The following is a 22,854-nucleotide window of genomic DNA, read 5'->3' on the forward strand; positions in this document are numbered from 1 at the left end:
AGGCCAACACTCTTGCTCGTCCGATTACTGGAGCTACACGTCATGCTGGGGAATCTACAGGATTACAGTACTCACCTGCAGTAAGGGCTAATCGTTTTATTACCATTATTTTTCACTTTACTAACCTCTGATTTCTGAATATGTAGGGAAGAAGAAGAGACAAGCCCAAAATAAATGTGCAATTTAGCTTGTGAACAGTGCTAGGTTGATAGGTTCTTCTGCACTCACATTCAAGTCCTGCACATTATCTCAACAATCTACAATAGGGTTTACTCTGAGCCCCTGCAATAGCTTCCCAATAATGCTGAGATTTAATTGCTACGTTCACACTGCAGGCCTTAATGCTCAATCCCGATTATTTTTTTGTGTGAAATCCGATTGTTTTGCGTGGTCGCAAGAGATTTGTATCTGATCTGTGTAAATTGCATTCATACAGCTTCTCTGTCCTAGCTTAGTAAACTAGCCCCACCCGCCAGCAGCCAAAATAATTGTTGCCTGGAGTGTTCTAGCCTCGATCAATGCCCCAGGCCCTAGAACTGGCGGACCAATCACAACTGAGAGATGTGTTTTGAATTTCTAGATGCAAAGCAGGCGGGGTTTTGCGGGTGGGGTTTTGACAGCGTGACGACAAAGCTGTGCGACGCTGGAGAAAGCACAACAAGGAAGATGGCAACAACTATTGAATAGTAGCATCCACTGTGGCAGCAGCAGCTTTCAATGGACTCTATTGAAAGTTAAAATGTCCTTTACTATAGCTGTTGTTCAAGTAAGTTTTAAGATCATTTGAGGCGAGAATATTATACTTTAAAGCGTAAGAATATAGTCCATTTACCGATTTAATGCGTAATAAAAAAAACAATTTCCAAAGTTGAGAGGACCGCGGCAACCAGCGGACCTCTGAGGCTAACGGCAGCCAGGGCTAATCACAGCCCGTCTGCAGCGGCCCTCTCTCGGCATAGTCTTGTGTGAAGGACCCCTGGCTGTGATGGCGATTTTGACTCCACTTTGGAATCAGATCTTGGAGTTTTTGTTGAAATGTGAGCAGGAAGAGGCTCTACGCTCATTAATTTTTAAGGAGGAAAAAATTGCCGTTTTACCGACAGGCTGTTTGTTTACACTCCCCCACTAGCTTTCTGTCGCGCTTCTTACGTCACAGTCAGTTGCACTCATTGGTCAGAGCGTTGGCCAATAGGCACAGACATGGTTTGAAAAACAACGGGTTGTTCTCATCAGCAATCTTCTGATGTCTCTTTCATCGGAGCCAGACTAAATTACACATTTAATCTCACATTTAGTCTGGTTTATCAGGCTATCACTGTCCCGCATGCACGGTAGAGGACGCAAAGACATCACAAGTAGCGAGCATGCTCTGAGTTTACGGAAGTACTAAACATGGATGGTGTTGCTGAAACGTAAATGGGGATCTGTCTTTTTTTTTTTTTTACTGGAGCCAACACATTAACAGCTTAATCTTTTCAGGTTGCATTTGAAAAGATCAGATATGTAGCGGATTTAGGACCACATAGTTAAGTGGGTTTGACAACTCGTGTCTGTACTGTTCAGACTGTCATGAAAAGATGAGTTACGGGTCGCACATGGGCCAAAAAAAACGGATTTGGTTCACTTTAGACTGCAGTGTGAATGTAGCCTATGACTTTCAGTTATAACCAAACGGAGACTAACTGAAGATTCCTACACATTTGTTTGTTTTAACCAAATGACAGTGGCTGGTATAATGGAGCTGAATAAATATAATTCTGTGTATGAATATCTATGTCTTATTTAAAGGGGCAAAGTGTTTATTTGTTTTAAACTTTTTTTGTGCGAAAAAGTCACAGTTGAACAACATAAAAAGAAACCACAACTAATTAGTTTTATTTATTTATTTATTTATTTATCCATTCATTCATTCATACCAGTTTGTCTACATAAGCTTGCTAACAGGCTTGCTAATGAGATAGCTAGCTACTTTTGTGATTTTTGCAATTCCAAGAAGAGGTATTGTTGTATCGTTTTGAGATGTTACAAAATGAAAAAACAAAACAAAAAGAATATTTAGATTTTTCCCAATCATTTTTGAGTTTAGCTGAATTTAAAGCGTGCCTGAAAGTGTTGTGGGAAAATAATTAAGATGCACTACCAAACTTTATAGGATATTATAAAGTAATTCACTGCAATTTACCTACAGCTAAGTATTTGGCCAACGGGTTAAGGAGATAGGTAGAAAACTGAGTGGTTGATAAAAGTTAAAGAATGTGAAGGGTTGGCTTATTTTCTATGTGTCAAATTACATCATTTTAGCATTCACACCCCTACATGTGGTATTTTCTGCACTGCATACCTATGGAAATGTATGACTACATGGTAAGTACTGTGGATGATTAACAGCTCCTACTGGCTAATAGTAAAATAGAATCTAATGATTTTGATAATATCACCAGGATCAATAGATCAGGAAGATTACTTGGACAGAAATCACAGTCACTTTTGGACTATACGTAGAGGCAAATTGTAGAAAGAAGTGTGTTTACTACTTGTACAAGTAGTTTAGGGTTGTGAGTTTGTAGTATGTGCCTTATACTGCCCTCTAGAAAGCCCCAGCAATGTATAAAAGATTTACAAATGCTGTATCTGAAATTTTCTACATAAGAATAATAAACTGAAGCCTTCAGCAGCTAAGTAGGAAGGTAGACAGTTTCCAGAGTATTTTCTAAGGGTCTATGTTTTTTTGGTGTGATAGAATTTATACAAAATAATAATTTGTCTTATAAGTCGATAATCTGTATGTGTTAGTTTGCCTTAGACACTGAAGTATTAATTTTATCAGAGTACTTGTTTAAATACATCAAAGTCTTATTCAAGTCTAACACTATGAACATGTATAACATTAACAGAAAGTACCAACTATGACTTTATAATTTTTCCTTTTTTATTACAATTGCTGCCAACCGGTTGGTTATAAGAGACAAAGCAGCAAAAGATATACTATTACCCAATTTACACTACCCTTGAAAAACCGATCCATGCCGAGACCGGTCCGAGCTCGGATCAGTTAACCAGGGCGAACTCTGTTCTGACGACCGTTTACACATCACGCTATCTCGGTTCCTCGACTCCTCGCCTCCTAGTGACGATCTGCGGTATTACTGCCAGTATTAAAGGAGGAAATCAAGCAGTTGGTGGCGGTAATGCACCAAAAGTTTTTTGCCAACCGCCATAAAACACAAGAAGAAGAAGACGAAGAAGAAGGAGGGAATCAAGCAAATCAAAATGGGTGTTTCTCAATATGTGTTCTTGAGCGTTCTCGTGTGCTCGTGTACTCGTGACACGTCATCAGCCTCAGCCCGAGTACCGTTCCAATTCTCGAGAACGCCAGATCGAGAATGCATCAAATCCCCGGATGTTGTTCTCACCCCGCCCTCTTTATCGAGCATGCATCAGAGCAGACTTGAGCGTTCTTCAGACTGACCGCTTCCCCAGAATGCCCTGCGGCCGCAGCTTGATTCGAGACAGCGCTCACAGTGTTAAGTTAAACATTCCCTTTTCTGCTGCTGTTGTTCTTCAAAAGTACGTTTTGAAATCGTTTGAGGCGATAACATTATACATTTAAGCCTCCCTGTGTGGTCTGTTTACAGAGTTAGTGCGAAATTTAAAAAAAAAGTCACACGTTGAGCGGACCAGAGTGACCAGCAGACCTCCGAGGGTAACCGCAGCCAGGGCTAAATTTACCCCGTCTGTAGTGCACTTCTCTCGGTCTAGTTATGTGTGAACTACCGCTCGTTCTGATGGCGGTTTTTTGCGGTTCGGTAATTTTTTTTAATGTTTTTTAAGCTTTAGAAATTAAAAATATTGTTTTCAAAATGTTTTGTGTAGGGAATAAATAGTTTTGACTGTTAAAGAAATGCTAAACAACGTTGCATGTGATGACGTCACGAGTACGCTTCTGCTCCAATACACATACAGGTGCTGGTCATAAAATTAGAATATCATGAAAAAGTAGATTGATTTCAGTAATTCCATTTAAAAAGTGAAACTTGTATATTATATTCATACATTACATACAAACTCATATATTTCAGATGTTTATTTTGTTTAATTTTGATGATTACAAATGACAACAAATGAAAATCTCAAATTCATCATATCAGAAAATTAGAATATTACTGAAGACCAATAAAAACAAAGGATTTATAGAAATGTTGGCCAACTGAAAAGTATGAACATGAAAAGTATGAGCATGTACAGCACTCAGTATTTAGTTGGGCCTCCTTTGGCCTGTATTACTGCAGCAATGCGGCGTGGCATGGAGTCGATCAGTCTGTGGCACTGCTCAGGTGTTATGATAGCCCAGGTTGCTCTAATAGTGGCTTTTAGCTCTTCTGAATTGTTGGGTCTGGTGTATTGCATCTTCTTCTTCACAATACCCCATAGATTTTCTATGGGGTTAAGGTCAGGAGAGTTTGCTGGCCAATTAAGAACAGGGATACCATGGTCCTTCAACCAGGTACTGGTAGCTTTGGCACTGTGTGCAGGTGCCAAGTCCTGTTGGAAAATGAAATCTGCATCTCCAAAAAGTTGGTCAGCTGCAGGAAGCATGAAGTGCTCTAAAACTTCCTGGTATGTGGCTGCGTTGACCCTGGACCTCAGAAAACACAATGGACCAACACCAGCAGATGACATGGCACCCCAAACCATCACTGACTGTGGAAACTTTACACTGGACTTCAAGCAACGTGGATGAAGTGCCTCTCTTCTTTTCCTCCAGACTCTGGGACCTTGATTTCCAAAGGAAATGCAAAATTTACTTTCATCAGAGAACATGACTTTGGACCACTCACCAGCAGTCCAGTCCTGTTTCTCTTTAGCCCAGGCAAGACGCTTCTGACGCTGTCTGTGGTTCAAGAGTGGCTTGACACAAGGAATGCGACAGCAGAAACCCATGTCTTTCATACGTCTGTGTGTGGTGGTTCTTGAAGCACTCACTCCAGCTGCAGTCCACTCTTTGTGAATCTCCCCCACATTTTTGAATGGGTTTTGTTTCACAATCCTCTCCAGGGTGCGGTTATCTCTCTTGCCTGTACACTTTTTTCGATCACATCTTTTCCTTCCCTTCGCCTCTCTATTAATGTGCTTGGACACTGAGCTCTGTGAACAGCCAGCCTCTTTAGCGATGACCTTTTGTGTCTTGCCCTCCTTGTGCAAGGTGTCGATGGTCGTCTTTTGGACAACTGTCAAGTCAGCAGTCTTCCCCATGATTGTGTAGCCTATAGAACTAGACTGAAAGACCATTTAAAGGCTTTTGCAGGTGGTTTGAGTTAATTAGCTGATTAGAGTGTGGCACCAGGGGCCATCAATTTTGAACCTTTTCACAATATTCTAATTTTCTGATATGATGAATTTGAGATTTTCATTTGTTGTCATTTGTAATCATCAAAATTAAACAAAATAAACATCTGAAATATATGAGTTTGTATGTAATGTATGAATATAATATACAAGTTTCACTTTTTAAATGGAATTACTGAAATCAATCTACTTTTTCATGATATTCTAATTTTATGACCAGCACCTGTACGTGCTTGCGTGCTCGCGTTCTCGTCAAGTCCGATGTTCCTGCATTCTCGCCAAGAACGGACTTGACGAGAACGCGAGTACATACTCGCGTTCTCGTGAATTGAGAAACGCCCATAGTTGCGTGGAGACGATTTTAATTGTTGTTTATAGTTGTACTTCTTCTTCTGTTTTGTGTTGGTTGGCAAGCAACTTCCGGAGGGGCATTACCGCCAACTACTGCAATAGAGCGTGAATCTGGATGTGCAGCCAGACGGAGATGACGCGTTCTGCTCATGCCCTTTTGTTATCAGAGAACCGAGCCAGGGAAAAACCAAGCCGAGCCCACCTCTGGAACTAGTTAGCTCAGTTCAGTTCAGTTTGCTTTCCATTTACACACAATAAGTTATCTCAGTTACTGAGCTCGGACCGGTCTCGGCACGGTTTTTCAAGGGTAGTGTAAATGGGGTAATTATAAACCGTCCATGTAAGTTTATATTTTAATTTTATTTTTAAGCCTTTCAATTAATTTTACTGTCAACATGTAGACTAAAATAGACATTACGTTTTCACAACTCATTATTTAAATTCAGCTATTTTAATTTACGCACAGACTTTTTCAAAACCTTATTTTTAGCTGTGCTAATATTTTCGACACATATTTCTATTAAGTAAAACATAAAATATATAAAAAATAACACTCTATGTGTGTTAAAAATAATATAATTATTACAAATTAAAAGCCCCAGAGTTAAATTACTGTTCTAATAAAAGCGTCTTACATTCTTAACATATGTTGCGATAGGAAAGAGAAAGAAGCACATCCAAAAAAAAGTATGACAAGGACACACTCAGAATCAGGATATGATTCTCACCTATGCTTAAGGAGACCACTAAAGTCAAGCTCTCCTGCATCTTCTTGTCCTTCACTGCTGTTGTTAACAAGGAGAAATCACCAAACATTTAATTAGACTTGCAGTTGTTACCAATACTAGAAAACAATGATAAAAGAGCAGCACAAAGCAAAAGCTCTGATGTCAATCGATGAGTTAGCTCCAGGCTAGCTCACGATTGGTGCTTACAATGAAACCTCTTTTGTTTTCTTTGTATGGACAAAAGCTTAAAACAAATTTGTTTGTGTAGCACACATCAGGATTGGTCCCAACCAGTTTTGCTACAATGTTTCTGCAATGTTGAACAACATTACTGAATAACAGCATTGTAGTACTACAGTGGAAATGGGATGCTTTGCATTGCTTTACATTGTTCATATCTAGATTTAAGCAAGAGTTGGCCTTTATTTACACATTCAATCAAGCAATTGATTTGCAATAACCTTTTGGAAAGGTTAATGACTTTACAAATATCTTGTAAAATTGTATTTAGTAGTATTACTTGATGGAGAAATGTTCATACTCTCCACAGCGTAGAGTACAATTTCTTATTTTTCTTATTACTGAGGAATTAAAGCATTTTTTTAATCTAAACATGTGTTTTGAAATATCTTCTAAAAACAATTAGCTGCTAGAAATATGGTGGTTGTTCCTGCTGTTTCCTCAGTAATTTTGTTTTACCTTCTTTTGAACGCTGATCGAATATCAATAGCCTGTGAGCTTTCAACTTCTGTAAAACAGCAGAATCAGAGACATAAATGCCCGTCTGTTTCCATTAGGAACTAATGTGATCATATCAGGTTGTGACTGACCTTTCACTTCTAAATCAAAGGAACAGCTGTCAAACTTGTCCTTGTAGGTCACCTCACACCTATAATTTCCAGCATAGTTGTCTTTGGCCTTGATGATGTGCATCTCAAATGTGTGGATCTGCAAGAAGGGTGATGAACCGGGGTTTGTGAACAGCAGTGCTGTTGGAGAACTTGTTGAGGGAGGATGTGGGAGTTTTTGGCCCCTTTACCTTGGTTTGTCGGTCGAATGTCTCCTTGAGTTGTAGATGTTTTCCGGTCTTGCTTGCCAGATCCATCCATTTCCCTTTAAACCACTTAACAGTAGGTTTACGGAGAAGATCTTTGGCTTCCACCTTGGCTACAAACGTGATGTCACCCCCTAAAACAAAGCAAAAGTACACAGATTATATCTTAGGTTTTTGACTCTCTTGTACTCTAGTGTCAGATTTAACCATGTCTACAGGTAGTGTTGAGGGTCGCCCTCTCATACCGAAATTCCACATCCTGCGTAACTTCTCTGCTAATTAATGAAAACTATTCCATGTTGCCTGTGATTTCTCTTAACATAGCCTTCCATGTACGTGGTCTCCATCCTTCTCAATCAACCAATTGTGTCAAAAGTACACACATTTGTTACTTAAGTAGAACTATAGATACTGCAGTTTAACAACACTCTGGTAAAAGTTGAAGTATCAACTTGACCTCTTTACTCAAGTAAAAGTGAAAAAGTATCCACTCCAAAAACTACTTAAAGTATAAAAAGTATAAAGTACATTTTAACAAAATTAGCCAGATGCCACTATATGAATTTTAAAGCTTAATTTTTCGACAATTTTGAACAATTCTTTGAGATAGGGCCGAGGATGAGGGAGGTGTTTTTGGTCTCCGTCTCCCGATACGCTCTCGCCTGTGTCCAACCTTGAGACATTTCCTTTTCTGAATCCGACATTGTAGCATGGCGTAGGCAATTCGCTTTTGCAGTTTGAAGAACGCCTGCTTGCTTCTGATGATTTCCTTTGGCACAAATTTGACGAAGAGCTAATCAATGAGCATTTGCGTTATATGACTTATCCAATTACAGTAGTTTTCACTAGATGTGAATGGAGCCAATGATCTGCATTGTACGGCGCACATGATGTGAAATAAATATTTATAAACATAAAACCGAAGCCAAGAGTAACGTGTAAGATTTGTTTTAAAAATGTAAGGAATAGAAAGTTTAGATACTTGTGTGAAAATATAATTTTTAGAAGTCAGAAGTAGGAAGAAAAATAAGTAATGGAGTAAAGTATAGATACCTAAAAAGTGTACCTAAGTACATTAACAAAGTATTTGTACTTCGTTACTTGACACCTCTGCTATCAAGGATTTCACAAGTTCATTCATACCAAACAGGAGAAATAACGTTAACATTATCAGGTTTATCAAAGTAAAATAACAACAAATCGGTAACTACAAATAAAAACATTTTTAGAAGACGAAGAAGACTGTTTTATTGAATTATTGGATGCAAACTATGGTACTTCACTATAGAAGGAAGCAGATTTGTCATCTTGATTAAAATACTTATTTTATTTTGAAAGGCTTCAAACTTTCCATCTTCCACGAGAGCTGCTCATTACAAAGTCGCACATCAAAGAGAAAACGTTTGGGCCGATATTTCCTGTTTTTGGATACCAATGATAAGTTTTAATGATTTAATACTAAATTAAGCGTTTTTTACCTCGTATTATGTTTCTTTGTATGAACAAGTATCATTATAATATTGCGCACGCTTTCGCTAAGCTACAAGGAACTCAGAGCGGAGCAAGTTTAGAGTAACTGTGGAAGCTGTAGGCGTTGCTTTGGGATGGAGGCCTCTAGAGGAAAAGTTACGGAGGATGTGGAATGTGAGGATCAGCTGCACTGATAATAAAAATTAATTTTCAGACTATTGATGATATTCCAGAATTGATATTTTTTCACTAGTTGGAAACCTTAGGTTTGTTTTTTGTTTTTTTTTAGAATAGATTAGAATAGACAATCATTTTATTGTCCCACAATGGGGAAATTGTTGGGTTTAAAGGCAGCAAAAGGTTATGGTAGACGTGGTGACACGAGATGCACCTTAGAAAGTGTATGAAAATAACAGATAGGAAAATAAAACACATAAAATATTGTGCTGTACAGTTCTTTAAAATATAAATACTCTGTATCTGGAAGATAAAAAATCAATAACAGCTGTGGACATTTTTAAAGTAATGGATATGTGAAAAATAGCAACACTAGAGATGTGCAAATAAATAATAGCAGCAAGTTATTTTAATGACTAAGACAGAAACTGCAAATAATAAGCATCAATGTAACGACTGATTGCAGCTGTTGGGAACATTGATGGGTATAAAGTCTTACAGCTACAGGGAGGAAGGATCTGTAATAACGCTCAGTGGTGCATTTAGGGTGCAGCAGTCTGTCACTGAAGGAGCTTTTTGGCCTCTTGTGTTCTCGTTAATTTATTGACTATAGCATGTGACCAATTACTGACATCCTGAGATAACCTGGTAGCATAAAATATTTACAAATCTGCCAAATCGGCTCAAAACCAGGTGGATAAAAATGCTTCACATTATTCTCAGCAGCTCATAGAGTCTGGTGCTAAATTACCTGTTCTTTAGAAGGGCAGTTTGGCCACTGTTGGTAATTGTTGTTGTTGGTAATTGGAAAAGATTTAGAAGATCTGCTTAATTAATTGTACTTCTTGTACCATTTTCCAGATAATATGCTTGGTGGCTAACATTCCTGGCAATTCATGTAAACTGTTTACCTAGTCTGTTTAACTTATGCATATACAAAGCTTTTTACCGCTTATTTAGGATAAGGGTCTGGGTTTTTTTCTCACTCACCTACAGTGACAGTTCCACTCTGGGGGCTCTCAATCAACAGCGTAGACAATGGCGGGTTGTCGATCGGTTTGTCCACATCCTCTGGGTTCTGACCCTCTCCCAGAGACCACACTGATCAATAAGGAAAGGCAAAATCTATAACTCAGATATGTCGTCTGCCGCTTTGTAAGAATAAAACAGTAAAAGATCTCGACACCCACCTTTTTGCGAAAAGTTTATTTGAACATAGTTTAACAGAGAGAAAAGAAACAACTAAAAGACAACAGACACTTTACGTCACTTTCAACATTCACGCCTCGTACAGCAGCAGACATTTTTAGGTCATCACAGCATGTAAAGCATTAAAAATGGTGTAAACATCAGGTGTGACAGGAAATGAATTGGAATTTTATGTCTTTTTAGATCTTCTAAAATCACAAAATCAAAATGCTGGCAAATCCTGCTGTTAACATTATTGATGTATTAAACTTTGTTTTAGGACCCTGTTGTACAATCGTTGACCTACTTCTACTATCCTCTAACTTAAATATCTGTAAACTTCTCACTGCTTATTGTCATCCATCTCATACTGGTTTGAAAATTGTGACATTTTAGAAGTTATATAATACAGGTGATGCTTTCTCCGAACTTACAGAGTACTTCTCTGCTTACAGATTCCTTTCCAGAAGGCAGTGGTTATTTTCAGGGAACAGGTTACTCTTAATTATTAGTTACTCTTAACATGGTAATCTATAGAAGTTACAAGTAACTTCCCAACAACTGAAGATTGCTTATTTAAAACAACTAGGTTTCAAATGAGCAATTCTGCAAAGCTGAGTGGGTCAAAATTCCTCCACAGCGATGCCAAAGACTCTTGCAGATTATTGCAAATGCTTGACTGCAGTTGTTGCTGCCAAGGATGGCCCAAGCAGTTAGAGGTTTAGAGGGCAGTCAGTTTTTAACTTAGGGTCTTGTAGGTTTGTATTTTTCCCGCTTAATAATTAAAACCTGCATTAGATAAACAGCAAAGAGATTTGCTTTAACTATTTTTTTTTTTTACCTGAGTCTTTCCTCCCCTTGGTTGCCTCAGGGGCACTATCATCTAAACAAAGAAAGACATTTACAATATGTTTTAAGAAATAGCTCTGTAAATTGTGCGAAACAAGCACGCAGTGATGAAATCCGAGGGCTACGAGCAGTTAGACATGCACGCAGGAAAGGAAAGATTCCACAATTTGGAGATAGATATTTATGCAGGGTTTGCAGTTTTTGTGTCATAACGTCCAGGAGCTTTCTATGAAATTTTCTATTCTTTAGGATTTGAATGCAATACTTAGCAATTGTTGATTTAGATTTAAAAAGACACTTTAGTTTGTATTAATAGGTTAGAAAGGGAATTTATATAGTATATAAAACTAAATTTCCAAACACAGAAGATATCCAAAACCAAACATGTCTCAAGCATGTTTCTTTCTTTTAGTCGAGTTGAATTAGACTAGACTAGTTTGGTAAGAGGGACTTAGACAATGCTGGGTTTTAACCAAAGGCTCTTACTAGGCAGATCAATTGAGAGTTTCTTCACTGAATTTCCATCTTCTGTGGGGAAAAAAACAAAGTTAATGTTGAAAATACCAAGCTGCTCTAAACCAAAATATCTTAGGTATTCGTTTAGGTTAAAATAAAAAAAATTACTTGAGATATTCCAAGTAGAACAACTCAGTTATTTTTTTCTCAGAGTATCTAATTGTTTTTTGTAGTTGAATTGTTTTCAAACATAGCATTAAAACAGTCTATGTTTGAAACGCAACATTATAAATCAAGCTTCGTTTTATGTCAGCTTCTGAATTTCAAGAAATAATAAAAACTGAATATAATAAAATTAATAATTAGAGAAATCATTTTGGGTTTAAAGAAAAAGTTTTGTCAGATTCAGTGAACGTGAGCTACATGTATTAGGAGTCTTTTCGCTCTTTGTATTTAAATATCTGGTTTTAGTTGTTAACCTAGAGGAGATGGTTTTATATGTAGGACTCCTATTGATGCTGCAGAGTTATCATTTCCTTCAATAATAATGTTACGTATAGATTAAGCCGCTTAATAAACCCAGTTCTAACAGGCTATGAATAGACCATTAACGTACTCAGAAATTTAAAAAACAAGGAAACTGAACAGACACTTAACTAAAGCCTTGGCTTTCTTATCTTGGAGTAATGAATTGGAACGCCACATCTCTATAGCTTAGCTTTGATACAGTGGTACAAGTCTTAGAGCAGCAGAAGGAACGCAAATTTCATCCTCAAAGTGGACATATACATATTTTAACCTTAAAGCAATCAATAGTGGACAAATATACAGTTAATCACATTCTAAAACATCCTGCTACTTAACCTAAACAGATAATTGCTATAAATATACTACTAAAAAGACATAAAAAGACAAATCTCCAATGACAAATAAAGTTAAAAGTCTTCTCATTAAGTTCAAACCAACTTGATCCGATCATAACAACATGCTTTTGTTTTCAGTCCATTATCAATTAATTTAAATCTTATCCTCAGAAGAACCTTTTATTAAAAAAACTGAAAGGAATAGGGAGGTTCCTTTTTGATGATTTGACAAAGTGTCAGCATTTATGTTGTTACACTTCTAAAAATCAGGGTTTGAAGGGAAATGTTTTTACATATTGGGATGTTTCTATGCCGGGTCAGAATATCTTGCGATCAATTCTGCTCATGTCACTACAATATATAGGGATTTTTGATTTTCTCTTTTTGAAATGTGCTCCCACTAACAACTGTCGGTTTGTACTCTACACCGAGTACAAACTTAGTCGTCCTATTGGGATCAATGAAGAGTCGCACGAAGATGATTTGTCTGTTTCTTAATTTAGGGTTTAATTAATGAAGGTTGGTCTAATTGTTTCTCTTTTCCTTTTGAGAACAGGCTGTCGGTTATATCTGCGGTTTAGATCCGGAGAGTTTGCAATCAAGCAACGTTGTATGATGGCCATTAAAGCAGGTATTGGTATTTTGGACTGGGTGGTTAGATGTCAAGTTCTTCTGGAAAATACAAATCAGCATCTCTATAAAGTTTGTCTGCAGATGAAAGCATCACATGTTCTAAAATATTTATTGGGCTGGCTTAAGACAAAAAAAAAGCTCAACAGTAGATGGCATGGTTCTCTAAAACAACTTAAATTGAATTTTCTTCACAATCCTTAATAGTGTGCAGTGGTAAATGTACTTTGTGTACCCTTATCTACCTAATGTTTTCCTTCCAGCAACTACAACAATATTTGACTAACTGTACATGTGGGTGCTGCTGTCAGTGAGTTTCTAAAGGAAAACTTAACAATCAGCATTTTTTTCCGCTGTACTCTGTAGGTCGTGCATTATATTTTCTAGATTTATCTAACTTTGGCTGCTTTTGAAGTTTTCTTAGTGTTAATGTTTTATCTTGAAAGCAGATACAGAAATTTCAGGATAAAACACTAAGATTAATGTAATTTAGCTCAAAGAAAAACCCTTTGGTACTTTTTGCACTGTATGGCCTTTCTTTTCTATTCTGGATGCCTGCATGCCAATAAACACAGTCCGGATTAGTTGTAATGCACGGCTCCCGTCACACAGTAAGAGTAAAGTCCTTGGCATGCCTACCAGGTAAAAAGCTTTTACCCAAGTGCAAATGAAGGATTACATTGAGTACTTTTTTTAAAAGCCAGCTGCTTGGATATGGCAGTTTCCTTTTGTAAGGTATCTGGCCAATTTTAGTTGCATTTGGTCTGTAGACTGGAGGGGTGAATACATGCACTTTCCCTGAGATAGAGACCTGGGAATGAATCACATTATTAAAGCAGCATACTTACCAGGCGGTGGGGGAGAGCAAGGGCCCTCTTTCTTTACAGCGGGTTTAGAGGTCTCTGCTTGCTCATTTACCCCAACCCCACTAGGTTCTGGTTGATTTGAACCATTGTGGACAGGCTTCTGCTCCTGAGCCACCTCAGCCTGTAATGGCTCAGAACCTGTGGGCTCTGGTTTCTTCCCATCAGTCTCTACTGGCTCTTTCCCCTCTTCTACCGACTCTGTATAGCTGATAAAGTGCCAGGCTGGAGCAGCAAGCACATAGCACAAACACCAGCAGCCTGACAAGACGGCACTTGTTCAGGCAAGGTTCGTACAAACAGCTGAAGACCAGACAGACTCAATGGTAAATTGATTGCCTGAGTTCGAGTTATGCTTTTTGTCCTTTTATATATATATATATATATATATATATATATATATTTTTTTTTTTTTTTATTATATTAACATTTGCCAATGGCATTGCTGTTTGGCTAAAATGGATAGTCAATCTCTGACCTGAATTTTAAAGCATTATCTCTCCGGTCTTTGCATATTTGTACCCTAGCGTGATCAAAGGGGCAAGGATTTACTTAAATTATCATCTTATAGTAAAATTGAGATTTTCTCAGGTGTCCAATCTTTTTAAGCCTCCTATATGATGACTCTATATGACATCACAATACAGGAACAGACACAGCCTCAGTTAGTAAAAGCATCATCTCCCAGTTAGAGGAGCACATGCACCTGGATCTGATTGATCTACACTACCTAAACCAAGTTTTTGTGTGACATACAGTGCAAGAAAAGTGCAGATTCAGCCCTTTGAAGTGAAATAAGGAATAAAAATAAGGTGAGGCACAACAACAACAAGTGATGTAAGTGGGATGTGCAAGGGGTGCAACACGGTATGTGGTAATGAACGGTGAGGTGGCAGCATTACCCACCTGGTGGGGGGGAAACCTCCAGAGATATCTCAGGTAGGGTTGGGGCACCGTTACTGTCTGGTGCCACACTTTCTGAGTATGTGACAAATATACAGGTGCTGGTCATAAAATTAGAATATCATGAAAAAGTAGATTGATTTCAGTAATTCCATTTAAAAAGTGAAACTTGTATATTATATTCATACATTACATACAAACTCATATATTTCAGATGTTTATTTTGTTTAATTTTGATGATTACAAATGACAACAAATGAAAATCTCAAATTCATCATATCAGAAAATTAGAATATTGTGAAAAGGTTCAAAATTGATGGCCCCTGGTGCCACACTCTAATCAGCTAATTAACTCAAACCACCTGCAAAAGCCTTTAAATGGTCTTTCAGTCTAGTTCTATAGGCTACACAATCATGGGGAAGACTGCTGACTTGACAGTTGTCCAAAAGACGACCATCGACACCTTGCACAAGGAGGGCAAGACACAAAAGGTCATCGCTAAAGAGGCTGGCTGTTCACAGAGCTCAGTGTCCAAGCACATTAATAGAGAGGCGAAGGGAAGGAAAAGATGTGGTCGAAAAAAGTGTACAAGCAAGAGAGATAACCGCACCCTGGAGAGGATTGTGAAACAAAACCCATTAAAAAATGTGGGGGAGATTCACAAAGAGTGGACTGCAGCTGGAGTGAGTGCTTCAAGAACCACCACACACAGACGTATGAAAGACATGGGTTTCTGCTGTCGCATTCCTTGTGTCAAGCCACTCTTGAACCACAGACAGCGTCAGAAGCGTCTTGCCTGGGCTAAAGAGAAACAGGACTGGACTGCTGGTGAGTGGTCCAAAGTCATGTTCTCTGATGAAAGTAAATTTTGCATTTCCTTTGGAAATCAAGGTCCCAGAGTCTGGAGGAAAAGAAGAGAGGCACTTCATCCACGTTGCTTGAAGTCCAGTGTAAAGTTTCCACAGTCAGTGATGGTTTGGGGTGCCATGTCATCTGCTGGTGTTGGTCCATTGTGTTTTCTGAGGTCCAGGGTCAACGCAGCCACATACCAGGAAGTTTTAGAGCACTTCATGCTTCCTGCAGCTGACCAACTTTTTGGAGATGCAGATTTCATTTTCCAACAGGACTTGGCACCTGCACACAGTGCCAAAGCTACCAGTACCTGGTTGAAGGACCATGGTATCCCTGTTCTTAATTGGCCAGCAAACTCTCCTGACCTTAACCCCATAGAAAATCTATGGGGTATTGTGAAGAAGAAGATGCAATACACCAGACCCAACAATTCAGAAGAGCTAAAAGCCACTATTAGAGCAACCTGGGCTATCATAACACCTGAGCAGTGCCACAGACTGATCGACTCCATGCCACGCCGCATTGCTGCAGTAATACAGGCCAAAGGAGGCCCAACTAAATACTGAGTGCTGTACATGCTCATACTTTTCATGTTCATACTTTTCAGTTGGCCAACATTTCTATAAATCCTTTGTTTTTATTGGTCTTCAGTAATATTCTAATTTTCTGATATGATGAATTTGAGATTTTCATTTGTTGTCATTTGTAATCATCAAAATTAAACAAAATAAACATCTGAAATATATGAGTTTGTATGTAATGTATGAATATAATATACAAGTTTCACTTTTTAAATGGAATTACTGAAATCAATCTACTTTTTCATGATATTCTAATTTTATGACCAGCACCTGTATTGATGGATGGAGCAACTGCTTTAAATGGGTAACACAGCTTTAACATCTGCACTCATTCACCCACTCATAGACGCCAAAACAAACAGGCATACAAAGAAACACATCTTTACCTGCCTACCTACCTTCACTACACCATATTTCTTATTCTTCACTGATCTCACAGATTATTTACATACAGGATATACACAGAAGCATTATTCCGTACCTTTTGGGACAGTTTATACATGTATTGTGTTGTTAATTACTTCCTGTTTTTGATTTTGTAGAGTTGATAACTCAAGTGCCTTGCAAATATTTTTTTGCCATTTGTAAAGTTCTAGCTGTAAACATGAATGCATTTGACCTGAAGTAAGGCATCGTTGGCAAGAAGACGTTAAATAGACCATTCACTGCTTTCAGTTTATTCACAAATCTCACATGTAGGTCACACTGGGGTTTAACTCACCCTTTAGTAATAATTAGCTCAAAATAATGTATCATAGACCAAGAGACTAAATAAACAGTTCAGGGCTAAAGTTGTGGAGGAGAAGCCAGAAAGAATGAGCTGTAACATGAATAGAACCCAAACAGGCCCATGGTGACTCTGGAGGAGCGGCTCTGAGCCACATAATGATTGGACGTCTCTCCATAAATCTGGACTTTTAAGAATGAGCAGCAGGAAGAGACCCATGAAAAAGGGTTTAGGTTTGCCGCCAATCATGTACTAGACTTAAAGATTTTTTTAGCTTATCAGCAAAAAAGTGATGGTGCATATCACACCCAATCTCCATGATTAAACATAGTGGTGGCAGTATGATGCTGTGAGAATTATTTTCTTTAGCAGGTACAGGGATTCAAATGACTATCCAGCATTAAAACCTATTCATGTGAAAAAATGGTCTAGTCAAAGTCCAGATCTAAATCTGAGAAAGGTATTGCATATTTTGCAGACTGAGTAAATCTATCCATTAACATTAACGTTTTACTTGACTGTTATGCTACTAAGTATTATGAGTGAGAAGAATTATTTTTCTGCACTGTCCCCTGGATTATTTTTAGTAAAATCCTAAAAAGATGAGCTCTTTCCCCTCGACCATGCTAGAGCCCCAAGATGCTATTCCTCCAAGGTCAAACCCCCAGTCCCCGCTAAAAGCCTGTTAAATGCCAGCAACATGCTCACATGGAATGACAGGGCCGTCAGCTGAATCAACAAAGGGGGATCAGCTGGTAGGGGAGAGGAATGCATGACATGTTGACAGCCTCGTCACAGAGAAATCTAGAGAGCAGCAGCAACTCCATACTGCTGTCTATTGGCTCCGCATTTACACTCCAATGTGTCAGTGTTGGCACTTTTACACCACTTTTTATTGTCAGATGTAATCCTTTCTGTCCAAGCAGGTCTGTGCTAGCATGTAGGGAGTGCAAACTTCAACAGATACGTCCTGTTTTAGTCAGGATATTGAATCTCTTTCTAGTTTTGGGCAAAGTTCAGTTTTTAAACAACATTTTGGAAGATTGCTCATCCTTGCCAGCTCTAATTTGTTTGACAGACTGTAAGGTGACTGGGAGATAAGATATGAACTCACCTTCTGGCTGACCATTTGGCATCTCGTCTGCAGAAAAACAAACAAAACAATGTCATACAACACTGTAAGATGCCTTGTGTAATGTCTGTAATGCAAAGCAAAGGGAATAAAATAAACACAATATACAGTTTGGAGGTGAACAGGTATCAAAGAGGGGTTAATGTACAGAATGTGCTGGATAAATGGCGTCTAATGGTTGGAAACAATGCTGACTCAACTAATCATCAAATAAACTTTCCTAATTCTTAATTTTTATGCCCTCTGACTTGTTTGGACCTTTTTAGACTGATATTGGGAGCCAAATTAGCCAGAAATACAAAAAGATAGTAAGCCCTGTTTCAGCCACTGTTGTCTATCTTACTTGAACTGATTTCAATAATATTTTCAGTCAAACAAACTTGCCTGGCTGGCCTCTGGTTGCCAGTGTTCATGCTTTTATGATGGAAAATAAAACAATAAAACAAAAGTAATAAAATAAATAAAATGTTAGATGTTGCACTCGTTTCTAAGGTGGCATGAAAGCTTATGCTACTGTAGCTCTTGGCTATTTTAAGAAACTTAAATGTTTTTGTTCAGGTCATGCTTAGGATTGCAATAAATTTCAATGCTAAAAAGGGATTCATAGTCCTTCATGAAATCTGGGTCTGCTCAGACACCATCCGTCTCTGCCATGTTGAAGTTGCCCAGAGTAGCTCTAAGTGGAGCCGCCTAAATACATCCTTAGATGCCCGTCTTGAATGATTCAGAGGAACAGCGGCTCTCTCTGAGCCCCTTCAGATGATAGAGCTCAACACCCCATCTCTAAGCTGAGCTTGGCTAGTATCTGGAGGAAGTCTATTCCAGTTGCTTGAATGAGGGATTTTGTTATTTCGATCATGATCCATATCTAATGGCCAAAAGTTAGACTAAATGTAGAATGACTAGTAACATGAGAGGTTTGCCTCTTGGCTCAGCTCTGGCTTCATCACATCACTCCTGAGGAATACCCCTATTAAGGCAGATGAGGTTTGGAGGTTTAGACATCTAGATATTTAAACTACGGTGCTTAAGGCAAATGAAGCTATTAGTTACCAGTATTAATCCAACAATAACACCAAAACTAAAACAGCTCAACCTCTACTACACCGTAAATTAACTGTCTAAATGGTTGCTACCTTGCAGCAATCCACCTATAAACCACCCCAAGGGTTTTTAAGCAAAGTTAAAGTAATTAGTCATACGTGGGATTGAAAAAAATCCAAGAACTTTTGTTCACAATGTTACAATTGGAATTTGAAAATTCACGTTGAAGTTGACCTCACATGGTTGGAGCATTACTTGCATCTACAGAGAGAGCTTCCTTTCATTTAAATCGATATAATGGCTAGTGAGGGTTTTGATTTTGCGTGTTTGCTGTCCTGCTTTGAAAAATAAACCTTTTTTTGTCTCAAAGTTACTAACTACTTTAGGAAATCTAGTTTGAAATGGCCCTAAGAATGGAAATAAACTAAAACTAATACTGAGCTCACCATAGAGGCATTGGAAACAGGATAGGTCCAGACAGATGGGATCAGTGCTGGAATGAAAAACTTTCTTGGTGGAAACTCGTGGTCACATGACTGACTTTTAAACTAAATGATGAATTAAAGCACAATTTTAGCTTCGGCATAATAGAATTTTTGTTATAAAGGAAACTTTTTTTATATAGTTTATTGGGGGAAAAAAGGCCCTTTTAAAACTAACCCCAGCAGTGATATCTATAGAGTAAATCACATAGTATTGTACTTTTTTCATTTTGCACAGACAGTGAGTTGCCATTTCAAATTAACCTTTCTTTTGCCATCTTCTCAATCTCAAAATGAACCATTCTCCACACTCACTCCATAACAATGCACTGCTGGCCACCCGACCACAATCCTGCAGGGTCACATCATCTACCAAAGACTGAACCTCCGCCTCGCTCTGCCCCATCACCGCTGAGATAATGAGTGTGGGGAAAGGTTTTGTTTTACCCCGGAGGGCTCCCAGTGCAGCTGACAAAGCTGCAGGTATGTGCAGCTGTTGTCCACGCTAGCCTGCAGACAGAACGGCTCATAAAGGCTCAATTGAAAGCCAAATCACTATCAGCTCCATATTTTCCTTCAATAGACATTTGTAATGTTGGCACAGAGGATCTAATATTGAGACTGCTTGTTCTTAGCTTTGTTTTTTTCAGAGTCTTTCAGTCCTTTCATCTTTGCTGACAGTAAGTAGATGAGAACTTCCCTGAGGTGATAAGTAACTGCTGACAGCCCGTCCTCTTTTTGCCACAAGTTTGATTAATGATGTGATATCCCATAACACAAAGCAACATGACCAGAAGACAGAGTCGGGAGAGAGTGATGGACTGGATATAATAAACATCATGAGGTGAAGACATTGGTTTTACCACAACTGACACTCAGAAGCTGTAAACAGTGCGGACAGCCCCAGGGGCCGTGTGGGCACGGCTGCCGACGTTTAATGGGGAAGTGCCTGACCTCTTAGTGATCCATCTTTAGCTGAAAGTGGCAGGGAGATGTCTGTTTTGGCGTGTGGCAGAAAGGGAGATGGGGAAGGATTGGGCAGTGATAGTTTAAGATGGCACCGAACAAGCTACAGGGATTAAAAGTGTGCTCATTCTGAACTATTCCAGGGACAAGAATCTGTTTCCCGAGAGACCCATGGACTACCATTTCTAGTGTTGACTTGGGTGTCTAAAACAACAGCCCTGGCTGCTCCTCCTCCTCAGCTGTTCATTTGAAGAACAATACTTTTACGCTCTTTTATCTGCTGGTTTGGTTTATATTTTAAGAAAGACTGTATGGCTTTAATTTACCACAGATTTGTGGGTGTCTGTAGTCTTTATGGAGTAGATGGACATCAAAAAGGTACACAAATAATTTTTTACTCTACGAACAACAGTTTCTAAACCATAATTAATTAAAGAGATGAGGGTTAAATTAAAGGGTGAAAGGGTTATATAAACTAGGCTGACAAAACTTGAATTTCATTGTCTTTATCAAGCCATGATGGATCAAAAAATTGTCCCTTAAGGCTTCTACCCTGAGTTAAAAATGATTCTGGGCTCACAGGAAATTTGGCTTGAAATAAGATCTTAAGATTATTTACTGGAGCAAAAATATCACTGTATAAATACTGGCTCCCTTCACTCTTTTTTTATTTATTTTTATTTTAAGGAAAATCTCTTTAATTCCCGTGATGATTAGTTTGGATATTGGCTAGTGTCTCAAAAGTTGGGTTCAACATTTTCTCTCTTGGCTTAAGAAAGTCACGCATTGATCTAATCTTTATAGCTCTAAATCAGACAGACGTTAATGGGGAGGATTTTACACAAAGCTCCTTAAGGTCAAATGGTTTTGAGACTACATTTTGCACACTTTCTGGTCTGTCATTGCCTTAAACTACTCAGAGAGTCAATTAGTTAGAATTGCCTGTTTAATTGTAAGTTTGTGCAAATCTGGATATTTGGTTTGGCTAAAGAAAAGGTCTTAAAACCTTTAAAAGTTTGGGTTGATCAAAATTTAAAAAGCCTGACTTGAGATATATACACATTGAACAAATAAATACAGAAACGTCCTACCCAAATCGTAAAAAAGATATACATAGATGTCCAGTGTTAGATATTTTGAACCATCAATCAACATTAACACTATTAAAAGCTTGCATTCGCTTACCCAAAGACTAAAAATTACATTCTTTTTTTTCTATACGAGCTTGTCTGAGTGGAAATTGGACCCTAAGATGATTTTTTAATGAGGAGCCAAGGCATAATACCATCATTTGATGACTGACACAGTGTTGATGGACATGACAGTACAGATGACAGACTTCATGTTGCGAAAGAAAGGTTCAACAAGAGGGCGGGACAAAAGATGGGTTCTGATGCTATGGTTGGTTTAATTTAGATGTAAAGGGGGAAGGTCTCAAAGGACAAAAAAGGCCTTTTCTGCTTGGCTACACAAGTCATCAGGAAAGCATTTAGAAGATTTATCCTTGTATGGCGTCTCAAATTGCATCATCCTTCCTGAGAGGTCCACTTGTGTCTGGCTGAGAGTGTTCTTCTACATTCCTGCGCCGCTCTCCATCATCATATCTCTCTCCAGTCAGATCACTCTGGTGTGCAACAACACTGTCCATCCTCAGATATCAGATCATTACTTACACCAAAGATGGCAGAGACACACATGCATCAGTAATATAATACCACTGTCAAAGTCACTTTGAAGATTCCTGTGTACAAGTTGGCAGGCAAGCCGCAAAGTGATGGATTCCCCTGCTGGGAGAAGCAACTGTCTCCGTTCATTAAGTCAAAGGTGTATTAATAGAAATCTCAATTTGCATCCCAGATCCTTACTCTCTTTAAGAAATTACTTTTCATCAGTGATGTTAAAACCAGCAGAGCAGCAGGTGTAAATCGGATTGTTTTTTTTATAAACAGAACTCTTACCTTTCTTTGTTGGCTCTGGCATCTTGAGCCGGCTTGTGAGAAAACTTTCAAGGAATCAGGAGGTTTCTGCAGGTAGATGCAATCAGTGGGTTCCTCTTAGTCCAGGAGGAAGAGGGAAATAATGATGATGAAACTGAAGAAACTCTGAACTCCTTTACCCACAGCTGATGAGGACACGATTTGGAAGTCTTAGTAGGGGGGAGACTGGAGGACCAGTGACAGATCCAGGGGGG

At 38.5% G+C, this 22,854-nt stretch overlaps 1 protein-coding gene across 19 annotated transcripts in view; it reads right to left on the bottom strand.

The window, feature by feature from the left end:
• mybpc1 (myosin binding protein C1) overlaps positions 1-22,854 on the bottom strand; it is a 48,054-nt gene extending 25,200 nt beyond the window's left edge. For 3 of the 19 annotated variants that reach the window (XM_038275533.1, XM_038275529.1, XM_038275534.1), the window contains exons 1-11: positions 16,588-16,649; positions 14,882-14,973; positions 13,961-14,176; positions 11,650-11,691; positions 11,156-11,197; positions 10,117-10,227; positions 7,465-7,613; positions 7,256-7,373; positions 7,125-7,173; positions 6,426-6,482; positions 126-134 (exon numbers count right to left, since the gene is read on the bottom strand). In XM_038275533.1, coding sequence (XP_038131461.1) covers positions 126-134; positions 6,426-6,482; positions 7,125-7,173; positions 7,256-7,373; positions 7,465-7,613; positions 10,117-10,227; positions 11,156-11,197; positions 11,650-11,691; positions 13,961-14,176; positions 14,882-14,973; positions 16,588-16,634 — 932 coding nt within the window. In that variant the 5' untranslated portion in view covers positions 16,635-16,649. Of the gene's footprint in view, positions 1-125; positions 135-6,425; positions 6,483-7,124; positions 7,174-7,255; positions 7,374-7,464; positions 7,614-10,116; positions 10,228-11,155; positions 11,198-11,649; positions 11,692-13,960; positions 14,177-14,881; positions 14,974-16,587; positions 16,650-18,153; positions 18,181-22,621 lie in introns of those variants that run through there. The other 16 variants (XM_038275546.1, XM_038275532.1, XM_038275547.1 and 13 more) reach the window with 13 other exon arrangements.

The sequence above is a fragment of the Cyprinodon tularosa genome, unplaced genomic scaffold (genome assembly GCF_016077235.1).
Source record: "Cyprinodon tularosa strain WSP-4 unplaced genomic scaffold, ASM1607723v1 ctg965, whole genome shotgun sequence".
Lineage (NCBI taxonomy): Eukaryota > Metazoa > Chordata > Actinopteri > Cyprinodontiformes > Cyprinodontidae > Cyprinodon > Cyprinodon tularosa.